Below are 15,321 nucleotides of genomic sequence, written 5' to 3'. Positions count from 1 at the left end.
TTTCAGGCATGCAGCTTACATTTCTGTAATTACAATCTGAATTCACCATTTTTGTGTATCCATTCTGTCACCCTAGCTGTCTCCATTCAAAATCACTGGAGACACTTGGGGGTCTAAATTTCACTGAAAATGTTGCTTCTTTGATCAAGTATTTGTAGTTGCTTATGAAAGTACAAACCACATCAAGGGAAGACTGGAGATCCTTGCTCTTATCTTGCTCAGAATTGAAATACTGTTTCATGAGCAAGAGCTTGCTAAAATAATAAAAATATGACAGTCTGCTTTGTATAAGAACCATCAAAGTTTGGTAGTTGGTCTGTCATATTTCAAGTGTTCCTTAATCTTTCCCAACAGCTAGGATAGCTTTATTGGAAAAAACAAGTAAAAGCAATGGAAAGAAGAAATTGAATTAGCATCTGGCACAGATTGTAGCAAATTGTTTGTGCAGATCCAGAGGGAGCAACTCTACATATCTGTATTTCCAGTCATATCATTTCCCAACTTCCCTTCACCACCATAACCTAGAATGAGTAAGAGGTACGAGGCACACTCTGGTTCTCAGAAGCATGTTAAAGTAACATGATGTTTGATGAAGCCACAGGCCTCACCTGGAGGCAGCTGCTGAGCTCTACTTCACAGTGAGGATGGGAAAGGACAAGGTGAAGGCGGAAGCTTCCTGAGTTCCAGTGTGCCTGTCCCTACCTAGGCCATCATTTATGACGCCCGGAGCTGTTGACTGAAGAGAAATGAACACCCCACCCAGGTTCAGATCACCTTTGCTGGCACCAGCCAAGCTGAGCTTCCAGACTGCACTGAAGCAAGTGCTGCACATTTGCTTTTGTGTCCTACAAAATCCACAGCCCTAGAAGTGGAGGCTGGCTCAGGCTCCAAACGGTTTTTGCACTGACAAGCATCACACATTTGTTTCTCCTGTGGTATGTTGGCTGCAGGGGGGAATTAACTAAGAAGAGCAGGGAAGGGCTGCCAAGATCATAACTTCATTTTGGATCCAAAGAGTTTCTAATTTATCATCAGTCAGAGGCAGCAGGCACCACCCTGCAGCTGTTCGCCTCTGTGTCATGCACCACGCACCACCAGTTTAAGCAGAAAAAGGAATTCCTCTCCTCTTTCACCCCCCATTTCTGTATACTGGGGCTTATCATATGGAGAGAAGACTGTGAGGGGTGGTAAGAGGTAAAGGAAAGCAGGGAGGAAAAAGCAGGCATGGAAGAGCTTCAGGAAAATGGCCAGCACACAGTGGGGTCTGATCAGGTGCCAGAAGCCACAGGTCTTTCATTTTTCTTGTTTCCTGGCAGGAGAAGAATTGCTCTATCTTTAATATTTCTGTTAGTCAAGTGTTTTCTTTATTATGCCTCATATTAGATATACTTTCATTTGCACACAAGTGGCTGTAGGTTGACTGAATGTGCACATGCTGAGGAAGAGGGGAAGTTCCCTGTGTATTCAGAGGTATTAACTGATGTCCTGGTGTTGGCTTTGGGATCTGCAGGAAGTTGTTGCCCACTGGATTGCGGAATGCCGTCTTAGCATAGAACAGGCGCGCCTGCTCACACTACAAACAGCCCGCAAGATCGACATGTTGGGCAACAGAAGAGCAAGGAGAGAGGTAAATTTTGTTTTTTGGTAGCTAGGACTTGGTGGGTGCAATGCCTGTGGATTCAGCTGGTTAAAAGACAAGGTAAAACATATTGTTAAAAATTATTATTCTAAGTGTGGAGTATAAATTCATGTTGAAAGGACCCTTAAGATATGATTTTAATTGTCAGAAGAGTGGGGAGTGATCTCAGGCAGAAGCAGAGATGAATCTGTTCAAGCATTGCTTGCTTGTCTCAACACAGTAAGATAGTTTTGAGTGACTGGAAACAGTTTTACCATACGCCCTGGGGACGGGAACAGCAGAGCTCTCATCCAACCCCAAGAGGAAGGAATGTACTGAGAGATACCAATATTCAGTAAAGTGTTGGGTAAATATTTTCACTTGCTTATGAAACTATTACTGGTAATGTGAGTTCTTCTAACCACAGGTAGCCATGACCAAAGTGGTTGTTCCACGAGCTGTGCTTAAAGTGGTTGACTGTGCAATTCAAGTGTGTGGTGGAGCTGGAGTTTCTCAGGATTTTCCTTTGGCATTCATGTGAGTAAAAGGAGATTTCCTGTAAATTTTCTTTTATGATAATTTATAACACCAGTACATGCTGTTCCACCTCAGCTTGAAATAATAGTGTGTGTCCCTTTAAGCTATAAAATTTAAAACAATTGTTTTTATAGTGCAATTAGCCTTACAAAAAATGAAAGCTGGCACTGGACCTGAGATAGTTCTTATCAGCAGTAAAGAGGATGTGCTTCTAAAACTTAATGTTATCTCTTATGGCCTTGGGGAGAGGCAAAACTTCTGAATTCCCAGCCCACCCATCTCAATCCTGCCAGGAAGGTTTTGCTGCAATATCTCCCATGTGACAGCAGTTTTCAAAGCAAGGTGTGGCAAAAGGGCAGCAAAAGCAGTGCTGAGAGCTCCCGTGTGAGCCTGTGTGGCTGCTGTGGCATGTCAGGAGCCCAGCCCTAACTCAGCTCTCCCCCCATAGGTTCGCGTCCATACGCACCTTGCGCCTAGCAGATGGGCCCGATGAAGTTCATCTCTCAACAATTGCAAGGTGGGAACTCCTTGAGCAGTCCAAGAAGCTCACTGCAAAAATCTAATGTCAGCATAAAGCCTTCTCAAATGGAGGGAAGATTAAGGAAAAATTTCAGTGTAATAATGGTATCCAAGGTAAAACTGAATGAATACAAAAACTTGATTCTAACTGGAAGCAATTCTCTCACTATTTTCACTTATTACACTTAATACTTATGGGCTTGCTTTTAGCAGCACACCATGCAATAACTTATCTGGGTTTCTTTATAATACTAAATAAAATCTATTTTCTAACAGGCCTAAAATGCTTTCTTTGGTCTGAATCAGAGCATTTTATCCTTTTATTGTAGACAAAGTAGTTCTGAGTCAGAAGTCCCACACAATTTAATTTATTGCAAGCTAGGCTAAACTTTTGAATTTGTTAAATTGACAAACACTGGTGGTAGTACCTTGCTTTCTCTTTTCCAAAGCTCAGCTGCAGTCCAACCCTCTCTGCTCCCCAGTTCCTGCTCTCAGCTGCCTTCCTTGTCGCTGAGACTACACTCAGTCCTGCCCCCAGCTCCCTTCAAGTGAGGCTCAGGACTGCACAGAAGGCTGGAGCCTGGAGTTAGGATATCACTGGAGTGATTCCTGGAGTTAGGATAATCACTTCTCAGCTTACACAGGGCTGGTAACTTAAGGGCAATGAAGTTAAAGACACAAGGGTTTACCATTTGCTTGAACAAACAAACTCCCCCCTCCAAGCTCCTTCCTGTTGGTGCCTGGGGAGAACACACTGAGCTTGGCTGAGGCTTTTAGTTCTGTCCTTGAGCCCAGAGCCAAGTGCTCACCTAAGGGTGTCCAGCTACAGCTGCAGTGGTCACTTGGGGGGGGTACAGTGGCAGAGTACCTAGAACTGGAAGCATTCCATGAAGTTCCTTACCTCATTATACTTAAAACCAAGATTATAACCTCTTTTGAGAAAGCAGTAATTCTTGTTTGCATTTCCATCCACCTTAGTTTCCTCTTGCTTCCTGCCAAGAATGTTTTCCAGCAAGTTGAGACTGTCAGTAGGTCAGTGGCTGAAATGCACTTCAAATACAAAACCACCTGCACTGTACTACTGCATGTGGTTCAGGAGTTCTGCTCTAGACTGTCAAAACCTGCACAAAGTGTTTTTTCAGCCAAGAATGCCCAGGCTTATATTTAGCCACGTTCCAGTTAGGGTCTCTGACCACCCTAATTTCTCTCACTTTCAATGAACAGCTAGACAAGAATACCACCTTTATCTCATTAACAAGGCTCTTAATTCCCTTTATTTTAAAATTCTATGTACATATGAATGATCTGTATAATGTACACTCAATATAGAAAGTTTTTATATACTGGATAATGTATAGAACATTTCACAATTACACTAATTTCTTACATAACATGTCAACTTTTTAAGGTTTTTTTGCTGAAGCTTCATCAATTTGGTCAAGCCAGTTATACATACAAATGTCTAATGCTGTTTGATCCGAGGAAGAAGATAATGTTAATGATTAAGGACATGAGTGAACTGGTGCAGGAACAAACCCTTTTAGGTCATGTTCAATGGAAGTGATCACATCAGACTGAGAAATGAAGGGATGCCCTTTTAGTGGGGTCGGTGAGGTCAAAGTTATTTTAGCCCAATTCCTCTAGACTGTAGCTCAACTCCAGTCATGCTAATTCATAAAATATAAAAACTAGGAAAGTTTGATTCACAGTCTTGTAAACAAATATAAAGGAACAAAATGTGCTTATGTACAACAAGAAAAAAAATTCTTGTGTACCCATTTCAGCTGATCCACAGAGTGCTTTCTTGTGTTACAGTGTGGTAGTTAGAATCACTGACTTTTCCTAGAAAAAAAAGTCATAGAAAAAAGGAATAACACTGTCATAAACACCTGGCAAGGCAGTAAGTTCACTTCAATGTATTGGAGGAAAGTGCTGTTCCTCATCACTGGCCAGTCTGCCTTTGTCTTTTCCACAAGGATTTCCAGTCCTTAGCTGACATCTCCCACTTCGTTGTCTACTGGGGGTGGTACGTTGGGCATTACGGATGACGTCGTCCCTGCAGTGAGGTAACCAGCAACTCCAGGGCCTTTCAGGAGGAAAAAAAATACTGGTGATTAGTTTTCCTTCTACTGGGTGACTGAACAGCTTTATTTCCTCTGCTAACACTCAGATACATCATCTAAGTCAACCAGACACCTTATACAAGAACACTTAAGAGTTTTCCTTTAGATTCTTTAAAATCTAGGAACACTAGAAACTAAGACTTGTTAGTATAACAAGTGGAATAGCTTGTGGGGACCATTTTTGGGCTTGCTCAGGTTTTAATTCTGATATGCCAAATAAATGAAAAAGAACCCCAACCACCTGCATTACCCATCTCACCTTCCATCACGGAAGCAGCAGTAAAGCGGGGATGGCCTTCCTTTGCTAAAGAAAGGCCCTGCCACGGAATTAAGGTGAGTTCAGGCATGTGTTCCACTATTGGGCTCCTTGTGTATCTTTTCAGTGTAGTAAAGGTTTTTCCCAGCTGCATAATTCCAGGAAACCCAATGGGGTGCCCCATGAAGAAGCAGAACTGCCTAAAGCTTGTCTAGCCAGCATTTTATGCCTTCAGTTGGAATAAAGTGACAGCATTCTTGGGATACAGAAATTCTATACTAGAGATGCAGGACTCACACCATTACTAAGTTTCTGTGTTGATTACAACAGGGACAATCAGTTTTGCCCTGCAGGTAAAGCCCTGGAATTAAAATCTGGAATTAAAAATTTAGTCATATAGAAACTTTCAACAAATGCAATAAAAACTTAGGTTGCAGCATGAAGTGTTTTAACAGTAATTCTTATCATATTAGTGACTAGAAAATGGATCACTCACAAAATGTTCCTGCACCAATACAGCAACTGACTTGCTCTTAGGCCTCCAGCCTACACTGCCAATATTCAACATACTAAGTTCTGCTGAGTCCTGTACTCTTCCCCTTTAAGGCATCCTCACTGAGTTCTCCCAAATTTACTGTTCCTTCCTGCCCCACCCTCCTTTCTTATACTTCAGTCAGAACATCAGAGCGTGGTTGGTCTCCCTGCGAACACTGGGCCCACACTACTCCTGCGGGGCAGAGAGCAAAGCAAGCAGTGCCTCTGGCAAAACAAAGCTCTCTGACTGCAGGAGGGGACCTCTCTTTGCCAGCCCATCAGTGGAACCTGCCAAGTATCACACCCACTGTTACCCATCCTAGTGCAAAAATTCCCAATAGTTATCTTGTGCCTCAAGCTTTTCCATTATGGAGGATTCCTAACATAGTTCCAAAGTTGAATTCCTGTGTAGTACCAGCAAGTACCAGCCAGTGCAGGTGTCAGTGTAGTGCTTCTGTGTGCTTGAGGAAGGCAAGTGTGTCAGTGTTGGGCAGTTTGGGACCACGCATTTGTACAGCTCTAGGACATGCATCTGTTACTCGGAATGCAGCGAGCGCAGCGTGCGTTCTGCGAGGTGGTATCTACCTGCTTTAGAGAGCTACACAGAAGTTAGCAAGCTGCCTGACACAGCAGATCTAAAGCCCACTTCTCAGGTGAAGGGGACTGCTGCCAGTTAGAAGGGAAGGAGAAGAGACACCTGAGGGAAGAGAAACAAGCAAGGGAAGTTTCAAGGGAAGTGCAAATAGCAAAGCAATTTGAAGCAAGACATAAGGTAGAATACAAGATAAGAGAGGTTAAAAATAAAGCTTGGTTTCCATCTACATTTTGCATTTGTAGAGCACCTTCATTCTACATTGGCAAGCACTTAAACATTAGGCAATTTAAAAGCAGCACAGGCCTTAAGGCAGTTGGAAAACTGTATTGCCCCCAGGCTCAAGCCTGACCACATCTAGTATAGTTTCAGTTCTTGGCCAATAATCAGTCAGTATTTTCTTCCTATTCCTAAATTTATAGTATTTATGAAATGCCAAGGAAATTGAGTACAAACTGAATCAATTCCAGTGTTCTTTGTCAAACTGGCATTAAACAATATAAAACCAGAAAACTCCTGTTCAGAGCTAAAGCACAGACTCCTATGTGAAAAAATGCATCAACTGTTGCGATATCTACTCTCAAAATACAAGCAACTACTTCTACGAGTTGTAGTTCCTGACTTGAAAGGCTCTTGCTTCATTGTCTCAAAATACATGCTAGTATCTTGCAGGAAAAACTCTGGCCATCTGATTTATACCTCATTAGTTCAGTTATGCTTAAAAGCTTTACCAAGATTCCTAAACTGGTTTAGATGAGAAAGTTCCATGTGGCACATGGCTGTGCCCACACTGGCTTGTCACGAAAGACTCTAAAACCTCACCTGTGAAGCAAAGCTTTCAAGACCGAGTGTTTGTTCAGCTGATGGCTACTGAGGCGCCAGAAGTTTGCAGACAGTTTGCTGCAATGTCATTATTTGCTACATCTGAAAATATTTTATGTGATAGTGATGTTTTGGACTGTGATATTGTGTCTGTCAAGTGCTGCTCAAGTGAAGGAAGAACAGCAGTTGATTTTCAGCGACATAACTGATCTGGGATTGTGGCTGCACCATGCAAGGAAGTTGCCTCAGCTGCTAACCTCATTGTGCACACAGTGCACAGCACACACAGCTAAAATGCTCTTCTTCACTATCAGTGGGGCTGGGGTGAATTTGGGGTGCTATTTCAATCTTGGTGGCACCAGGAGGGGACCCACCCAAGGTGCACCAATGGAGCAGTGAAGTGTATGCTGCAAGCTCCACGTACAGGCATGACGCCACCCTGGCAAGCCACTGATTCTGGCTGGAACATAGCCTCATACTCCAACCTATTAGTACTCCAACTTTTCCAACAGTACAACTACCTGCCTAACCCTAAAGTTGTGTTAATTCACACAGCCAACTGATACAGACAGTCTGAGTGATTCTGAAGACAGTTTACACGTCCCTCCAACTGTAGACAAACTTGTGTTCTAGAACTGAAGTAGACTGATCCTGAGAAAGCATGGAAAGCTACTGTCATTCATCAGTTTCAATTACATCTCTGCTCTATCACTACAGAGTACTTGCAAGTCTTGCAAGTGCCCAGATTCTGTTGCTAAGTATGTATGGTAAAGACTATGCAGAGAAATACATTCTCAACCAGCAAAAAGTTTACCTTTTAGTAAGTGTTTTAAAAACTTAGTGTATTTTTACAGCACTGACTGTTCAAACCACGTGATGGCACTAGATCCTGGGGATAAACAGTAACTCCAGAGTCCAGAGTGACAATTAAGTAATAGTTCAGTATAATTCAGGACATAAACAGGAAAGAGTTGCTAACCTGTGAGGTATCCTGATGTTTGTGTATCAGAAATGAACAAGTCGTGTTTCTGATCCTTGAAGGCACTCCACACAGAAGAACGGGACAGAATTTCATTTACCTACAGTATTTGAAGAGGTAACACAGTGAGCAAGTGCCATTTGTCATGTTCCAGGCAAACAAATGCATTTTCTATTGCCAAACCATTCTGAAGGGATTACACCAAAGAACATGGCAGTAGTTCAGGCTGCGATATGTAATTCGTGCACATTTCCAAAGAGGCTTGTTTTTCCATGTGAATTGTGCATGAACACAATACTCAAAAGGAGTTATTCAGTAGGTTGACTTTATCCTTTGTTTCCCAGAAAGGTGAACAAGGAAAAGCAACCCTAGAAGCAGCCCTTGCCACTCACTGACAGCTGAGGAAGAATAGGACTTTTCCTGTACTAGAGCAAGATAGGGACTACTTGGAAGACAGACCTATTCCAAGTTTTCTCCCCTTGAGAAAGCTTTCAACAAAAGGGTAAGAGAAAGGCATTAAGAACTAGCAGTTACTGGGACAAATTTTCTTAGATATACATCCATAAAGCTGCTGCAGTTATGTATTTATTCCGAAAACAGAAGAGAAATTTATATTTATAACACAAGTTCTCAAGAGCTGTCAGTTAAAGATAACCAGCTCATAGAACATTTCTGCACTTGGGATTTGTCTTTATTAGTGGTCTTCACATGCATTGAACCAACGACTTCTCCACAAGCAAGAGGTGAAGAAATTCCAAACCATAATCATTTTGCCGTTGCAGTGTGTTAACACTTCAGGTGGAATGATGCACATGACAGCCAAAAGATTAAACAAGGGATATTCAGAGTTTGGTACACACTTACCAAGTGTCAAAGCCCAGATAAGGACTTGTGAATACTCACCTGTTCCCCATACTGCAGGCTACGAGACATGGATTTCAGAGTCTTAACAATCTGAGCTTTTGTTGCAGATGGGCTCTCCAGGTTCTCAAGACCAACACCTTCAAGCAGCTTCAGAAGATAAGGGACCAAATCTGCTTTCAAAGCCTGCAAACATACCCAAATGAGCTGTCTTAACACAGACAAGAAGCTCCATACAGAATTTTTATATCACTAGCATTAGTGTGAACCAAAAGTGACAACAGCTATTACTACAAATGCCAAGATGAGTCCATTTTTCCTGAGCTGTATGAATACAAACAAGAGAAAGCAAAGATACTGTCCAGCAATTCTGCTCTATCTAGATGTAAACTCAGTTGAATTAGTTGGCATTTCACTACACTTTCTCAGTGGATGCAATTAAGCTTCAATGCCCAGGTAATATCCTTGAACAGGTGTGCATTTTAGATAAAAAACTTTTCCAACAAGAAAAGCACATTAGTTAAGTGTCCAGGAGGCTTCCCAGATACCATTTAAGTTGAACAGTTTAAATACACATTTTTACAGTCTGAGAATGTATTACCTGGGCTACTAAGTCAGTTTGTTCCTTCTGAAACATTCGATTCAGTGTTTCACAGGCTATCCCAACTACATCCGGTCTCTTTTTCATTCCATTCATGAGAGGGCCAATGGTCTCTAGAGATGCCATCGCTCTAACACAAAGCTGTAGAGAGATAAACATCATGAGGACTGTATTTTATGCCAAAATTAGTGGCTATTGCAGATATGGCCAGGCAACACCATGAATTTCTCAGTGTTTAATCTAGCAATTCTCCATTAATTAGCTATAGGCTCCTGCTCACTTGCTACACAGTATTTACAGTCAGAATAATGCCCTTTTAGGAACACTACTAAACAATACAAATAACTCCAGCTATGCTTTTCTCCCCTCAAGCATTTAGATGATTCAGTACCTCATTGTCTGACAATATGTGCATGACACGAATGGCACTTTTAGGAATGGCATTGTTCTTGTGATTCATAGCCTGGATTATCTTGTGAAGATGACCAAGAGGAGGAACTTGATCAGCCAGCTGAGGCTGGGCACTGAACAGGCACACAGTTGCTGTGGTAATGGTTTCTAAAGTTTCCCCCTGCAGAAAATTGAAAATCAACAGAAAGTGTAACTCAGAAAAGTATCATCATAATAACAACATTTCTCACTTGCTTTGCATTATAATTTTTCCCTAATGCTTTTATATCATTTTGTTCTCAAACTGTTAAAACAACAAGTTAAGAACATGATTATCAGCTCCAATAGTGGCAAACATTCACTAGTTCTACAAAGACAGATCACACTGCAACTTCTAAGCACTGTTTCCAGCATATTGAGAATCCAGTATCAGGCTAAGTTGCTTGGTGGAAGCATTGACAGCATGGATGCTTGGCTGACCACCTGAATTCCTAAAGGATTCTGCAGTCTGTGCAGAAGCACTTGTCACACCTTGTGTATTCTGCATGCTTCTACAAACTGCTATCACGTCTTTGTAATAAAGATGCTTGTTTTATTCAACATGCTAGTGAGTTTCCATCCTGCAAGTCTAACACAGAATCTGTGTGAACACTGTTTAAAAATGAATTTTTAAACTGTAGCACATTTACTGTAGTCGTTATACTAACTAAGGTGGCAGCCTTCTGTAAGTCACATAATTCATACCAGAGTGGAAAGCTAGTGTTGCAGAAGAACAACAGAAGCCTCAAGAGCAGAAAATTTTTAGGTGGTGTAGAACAAGTGCCATTTTTTAGGTTGGTCAGTCATGGAATAATTGAAAGACACTTCATTTGTTAAACCTCATCTCTAGCACAAAATAAGTCTCTAAGACTTAAATGAAGCTAATTCTATGGCTTCAGGGACTTGATAAACCTTGACTCATGTTCAGAAGTTGCCTAAACATATCAACACACTTTTACAGAGAGTCAGAAAGCAGACAGAAAACCCCATTTATGACAGGAAGAAAGTGTGAGAATCTAGATTAATCAGAAACTAAAGACTAAAAACTTAAGAATGCTAAACAAATTCAAAGCATAGAACCAGAAAAAAAATCATCTTACATGGGGGTTATTTTTCTCCAGTAGTTCAGTAAACTTTTCCAACAGTGCAATGAGAAATTCTCTTGGTTTCCGTAAAACCCAGGCCGGCTGGGCAATAAAAATCCTGAGGAAGACTCCCCCCACTGAAAGTTCACCTTCTGCCTCACCATAAACCACAGCAAAGTCTTCAGGCAGCTGTTGAATTGTAAAGCAGAAGTTATTGACAAAGGTATTTGAGAGATCTAGAACTGTTTCTCTAAGTGATCAGGGTCATTAACTGTATTCTCTGAAACAGAGCTGTGCAAGACCAATAAACCCTTCATCTTGAAAGAATGAGGTAAGAAGTGACAGTAGAAAGAAAGTGCAGTGCAGCCAGTACCACTACAGCAAACTTTTCTTTTAAAAGAAAGAAAGAAAGAAGTTTCAAAGAAAGAACTTTTCTTTCAAAGAACACAAGCAACTGAACCTACAACTGCAACAGTGGCAAACCCTAGTTCAAGAGAAGCACCAGCAACAAGGCTGATGATACAACAGCCCTTTCCTTCCTTGCGTACTTCAGGGAAAGGTTTCTCACCATCATTCTAGGGAAGTTTCCAGTTTTCATCTGGATCAAAATAGACATTATGATGTGTTTAGAAACTGGTTTAATGTTGAACTAGAGGACTGTTGGGAGGAAGTCATGTCTAGCTTTTCACAGATACTGGAAATCACTACATACTGGAACACCTCATTGATGGGCCTGATGTGAGGGAATGGCTTAAGGACTCAAATATTTTTGAGATCCAGTGACTTACTAAAGTTACTTCACATTTACCAAGAGCAAGTTTACTATGGCTGGGTAGTGATAGAATTTTTTCCAGGAAGCCAGTGATGCCTCAGCATTCTCCTTTGTTGCTGACTTTTGATGAGTTTTAGAAAGACCTGAACTATCAAAATATTCAGAGTATGCTGACAGTGGTTTTACCCGTAAGTGTCTCATTTCAAGCTGCAAGTAGTAACAATACCATCAATTCAACATTAAACCAGTTATGGTTTCAGTTATGAACAGTTATGTTCACAGCACAGCAGTGAACTCATGTTCGTACTTTTAAGAGAAAAGCCTGTTAGAGTCCAATACAAGCATCTATTATCATGTGGCTTACAGCCTCCCTGGAAGCACTCAAAGCAGAAACAGTAAACTTTTACCTTCCAGTTAGTGTCAGGGTTGTCCCTCTGAAGTTTAAAGTGCCTTTAAAAAGAAAGTAAGTTTTAATGAGCAGTAAAAGAAGCAGTTGTCTTCTCTACTTGACACCTTAGTCTCCCGCCATCATTGTGAAGCAGCTCCAGTTTCTAAGCTCTATTCTGTCCCCATTGTATCCCTCCAAATCCTACCGCAGTGAGCAAATACCTGGACTGTGCAAAAACTGCACCTGCATCACTGACTTACTGGTACAGTACACAAACAGTGAACAAGTTTATGTCACTGAAGTCTGGCTTGCAAGAATTCTACTTTTTACAGGCAGAGCTCTGTCTCTCAGTTCTTCTACAGCTACTCTGGTTTACTGCCAGAGCGAGTCTCAGTTAAAGATAACTGAGTCAGAAGGTCTCCACATACTCAAGCATCATTTCTCGAACTGTTGTTGATACTCTCTCTCTGGAGCTGTCGTTCCAAATTAATTCTGGATTTTCATGGGTTCCCTCAAAGATATGAACAGCAGCTTCAGGGTTGTCTCTCATGGCATCCATGAAGACTCCAGGTAAAAATTTCATTAGTGTGATTCTAACCTAGAAGGGATGAACATAAATGACACTTAGTGTATCATATGACAAACTAACCGACAGGACAAACTGACAGAAATAGAAAAATCCACAATGTCCACTGTCTTTAATGCAGGAATTGTCAAGTGCTAGACCACAACACCACAAAATAAAATAGTGCCCTCATTTCAAATAGCAATAGCCAGTGACACTGAAATCTAGGTCTCTACTGTAAAGTCATTACAAAGGGAAACCAAACTGCTTATACAAATTACTGTACATACAACAGCTTCTAGAAGTCTGCTCACAGATTAAAAGTTAAATTATTTTGAAAAAGCCTGATTGCTCCTTACATGAGTATGTCAGATGCAGAAGAGGATATTTCTGCTCGCATTTAGAGAGATGCAGGTAATATCAATAAAGAGTTCCAACATGAGCTATTAAGATTCTTACCTTTGGACCCACCAGCTTATCTGCAGTCATTTTAGCAAAAAGCTCTGCCGTTTGGGCTCGGACCTGTGGATGAGTTGAGTTGCAAAACATATCTAGTAAGTAGATTAAAGCACCTGTAACAAAGAGATAGGGAGCATTCAATTTAGTATATTTTTCTGGTCACAAGTAGTAGAAATTCTCCAATTCCACACTGATTATTTTAAAGGGAAGAGTGGCCACTCTATGCACTTTTCTAAGCCCATTGTTGCAGAAACATTTGCTGTCAGTGTAGTACTGTACCTTTTGCCATGGCCTCTTTAATTATTTTTGTGCTAGATGTCAGAGCATACAAAGTTTCAAGGACAAGCTGTCGACCTGTCAAAATAAAGAGCATTAAGAACTTTGTGTCACAGAGCATTAAGAAGAGAAGATACATGTAACTGATCTTAACAGAAAACTGTATCAAAACTGCAACAAAGCTTCTGACAATTACAACTTTAGGGATTTCTGCCTACACTACATTGGTTAAGGAATGTCAAATGAATCCCACATTTTAATACAGCATAACTTCTTAATTAGATGCTAATTAGCTAAATTCCCAGGAATAATTTGTCAATGGAACACTACACAATTCAGAAGTAACCAGAGTACCTACATTTCCTATATTTCAGGTCACACATTTAACACAAAAAACTGGTCACACACAACATTTTTGTAAACCATCCTCGTTAGCTTTGGATATGATAGTCACTAATGTTTAAATCAGCTGACAGTAGTGACTTAGCAGCATATCATTGGGCCTGTGTGATGACAGAGATGGTCTAAATTTTCCACTTGTTTAAAAAACTATTTCTATTCCTGCTTCTTTCAGAAAAAAGGTGATTCCTGTTTGGTAGCTCTGCTTTTCTTATCTAGAAGAGAATAACTGATAGCTGAAGAATGTTATGAGGACTAGGCATAGAAACACCATGCTTCACTGAGGATGTATAGCAGTACTGTTTTTACTGCTGTCATTAATAGCTGAGCAACTGCAATAGAGCACAGCAACAGCTGGGAAGCCTGAGGAAAGTTTTGTTCCAATATATTGGTGTTCTTACTGTAGCTTCTCTTCATAACCCAGCCCTCTATCCTACAAAGCTAACAAGACCATTGTAACCTAAGACTCAGAGCCAATTTCTTGCATTCTTATAAATTCCTAAGTTAGAAACCCTTTGCCTTGCAAGATGGAGAATCCTATGGTACTTACTTGAAGGTAAGGAATGCAGGAGTGCCAGTAAGTTAGCAAGGACCATTGCCTCAGCAATGTTGTTAACACATTCTTGATTACTTGTTACTATGTTCACCACCTGCAAAAGACCAGAAACAGCACTTGATTATACTTCAGCTATTCAGACATTTTTAGAAAACACAGTGTATGAAGTCAGCCAATTCACTGGCCAACAGAGGTGATACAACATTTTTTCCTGCCACCAAATTTTTTTGTCTCTTCAGGCAAGAACGATGCAAAGACACAGGCATGACACATGTTCCTCCAAGGAGGAACTGACACCTTGGAACCCCAATCTTGGTATTTTTTAGATGCTACTCTAACAGCAACACAATCAGGGTTGTTTATGGTGATTATGTAAAGCATCCAGACAGTGAGGTTGGGAGTTTGTGGGGTCTGGTTTGCTGAGTTTTTTACCTCCAGAGCCAACTGCTGCACCAGGCCAGCTCCATGAACACGCAGAAGGGAGAATATCAACTTAAAGTGCCCTATGCATTCACACTCAGAACCTGCAAGAGACCAAATAAGTTACTCTCCTGCTAGCCAAAGCATTCACTGAAGGCGAACTCCCACACCCATATTTCACTCTACAGAGAGGTGTTAAAGATTACACAGCTGTACATAGGTCTGCCACAAAAGTTTTACAGCTCATATAGGATAGCACTTGCTGCAGAGTTAGAAAATTATGAACTCCTCTCTATTAATCTAGCTTCCACAGCATTTCAGGTCAACGATATTTCCAAAACAGAGGGTAACTCCCCACTCCAAGCAAAGTAACTGATGCATGTAGTTCTTGGACTACCCAGTCACTTGCATTCTTACAAAACAACAAAACAAATTCCATAATTTCATTTACCATTGAGCATCAAAATCTATTGTCTCCAAATACACTTGCCCTTTCAGAATGTTCCAGCTCAGAGCAGCGATGCTATCTC

At 41.0% G+C, this 15,321-nt stretch overlaps 2 protein-coding genes across 2 annotated transcripts in view; one reads left to right on the top strand and one right to left on the bottom strand.

The window, feature by feature from the left end:
• Positions 1 to 2,981, top strand: part of ACAD11 (acyl-CoA dehydrogenase family member 11) — a 29,283-nt gene extending 26,302 nt beyond the window's left edge. Inside the window, exons 18-20 of the mRNA XM_041466347.1 lie at positions 1,511 to 1,627; positions 2,046 to 2,155; positions 2,604 to 2,981. Of these exons, the coding sequence (XP_041322281.1) occupies positions 1,511 to 1,627; positions 2,046 to 2,155; positions 2,604 to 2,718 (342 nt within the window). The 3' untranslated portion in view covers positions 2,719 to 2,981. The remainder of the gene's footprint in view (positions 1 to 1,510; positions 1,628 to 2,045; positions 2,156 to 2,603) is intronic.
• Positions 2,982 to 3,930: 949 nt separating this feature from the next.
• The window catches only part of DNAJC13 (DnaJ heat shock protein family (Hsp40) member C13), a 56,694-nt gene continuing 45,303 nt past the window's right edge, over positions 3,931 to 15,321 (bottom strand). Inside the window, exons 46-57 of the mRNA XM_041466487.1 lie at positions 14,804 to 14,895; positions 14,366 to 14,465; positions 13,420 to 13,494; positions 13,141 to 13,253; positions 12,545 to 12,714; positions 12,136 to 12,178; positions 10,972 to 11,145; positions 9,834 to 10,013; positions 9,443 to 9,583; positions 8,884 to 9,027; positions 7,981 to 8,080; positions 3,931 to 4,760 (exon numbers count right to left, since the gene is read on the bottom strand). Coding sequence (XP_041322421.1) covers positions 4,663 to 4,760; positions 7,981 to 8,080; positions 8,884 to 9,027; positions 9,443 to 9,583; positions 9,834 to 10,013; positions 10,972 to 11,145; positions 12,136 to 12,178; positions 12,545 to 12,714; positions 13,141 to 13,253; positions 13,420 to 13,494; positions 14,366 to 14,465; positions 14,804 to 14,895 — 1,430 coding nt within the window. The 3' untranslated portion in view covers positions 3,931 to 4,662. The remainder of the gene's footprint in view (positions 4,761 to 7,980; positions 8,081 to 8,883; positions 9,028 to 9,442; positions 9,584 to 9,833; positions 10,014 to 10,971; positions 11,146 to 12,135; positions 12,179 to 12,544; positions 12,715 to 13,140; positions 13,254 to 13,419; positions 13,495 to 14,365; positions 14,466 to 14,803; positions 14,896 to 15,321) is intronic.

Source organism: Pyrgilauda ruficollis, unplaced genomic scaffold, assembly GCF_017590135.1.
Source record: "Pyrgilauda ruficollis isolate IOZ18807 unplaced genomic scaffold, ASM1759013v1 scaffold2, whole genome shotgun sequence".
In the NCBI taxonomy this organism is placed as follows: Eukaryota; Metazoa; Chordata; class Aves; order Passeriformes; family Passeridae; genus Pyrgilauda; species Pyrgilauda ruficollis.
This window is presented reverse-complemented; position numbering and strand designations above follow the sequence as displayed.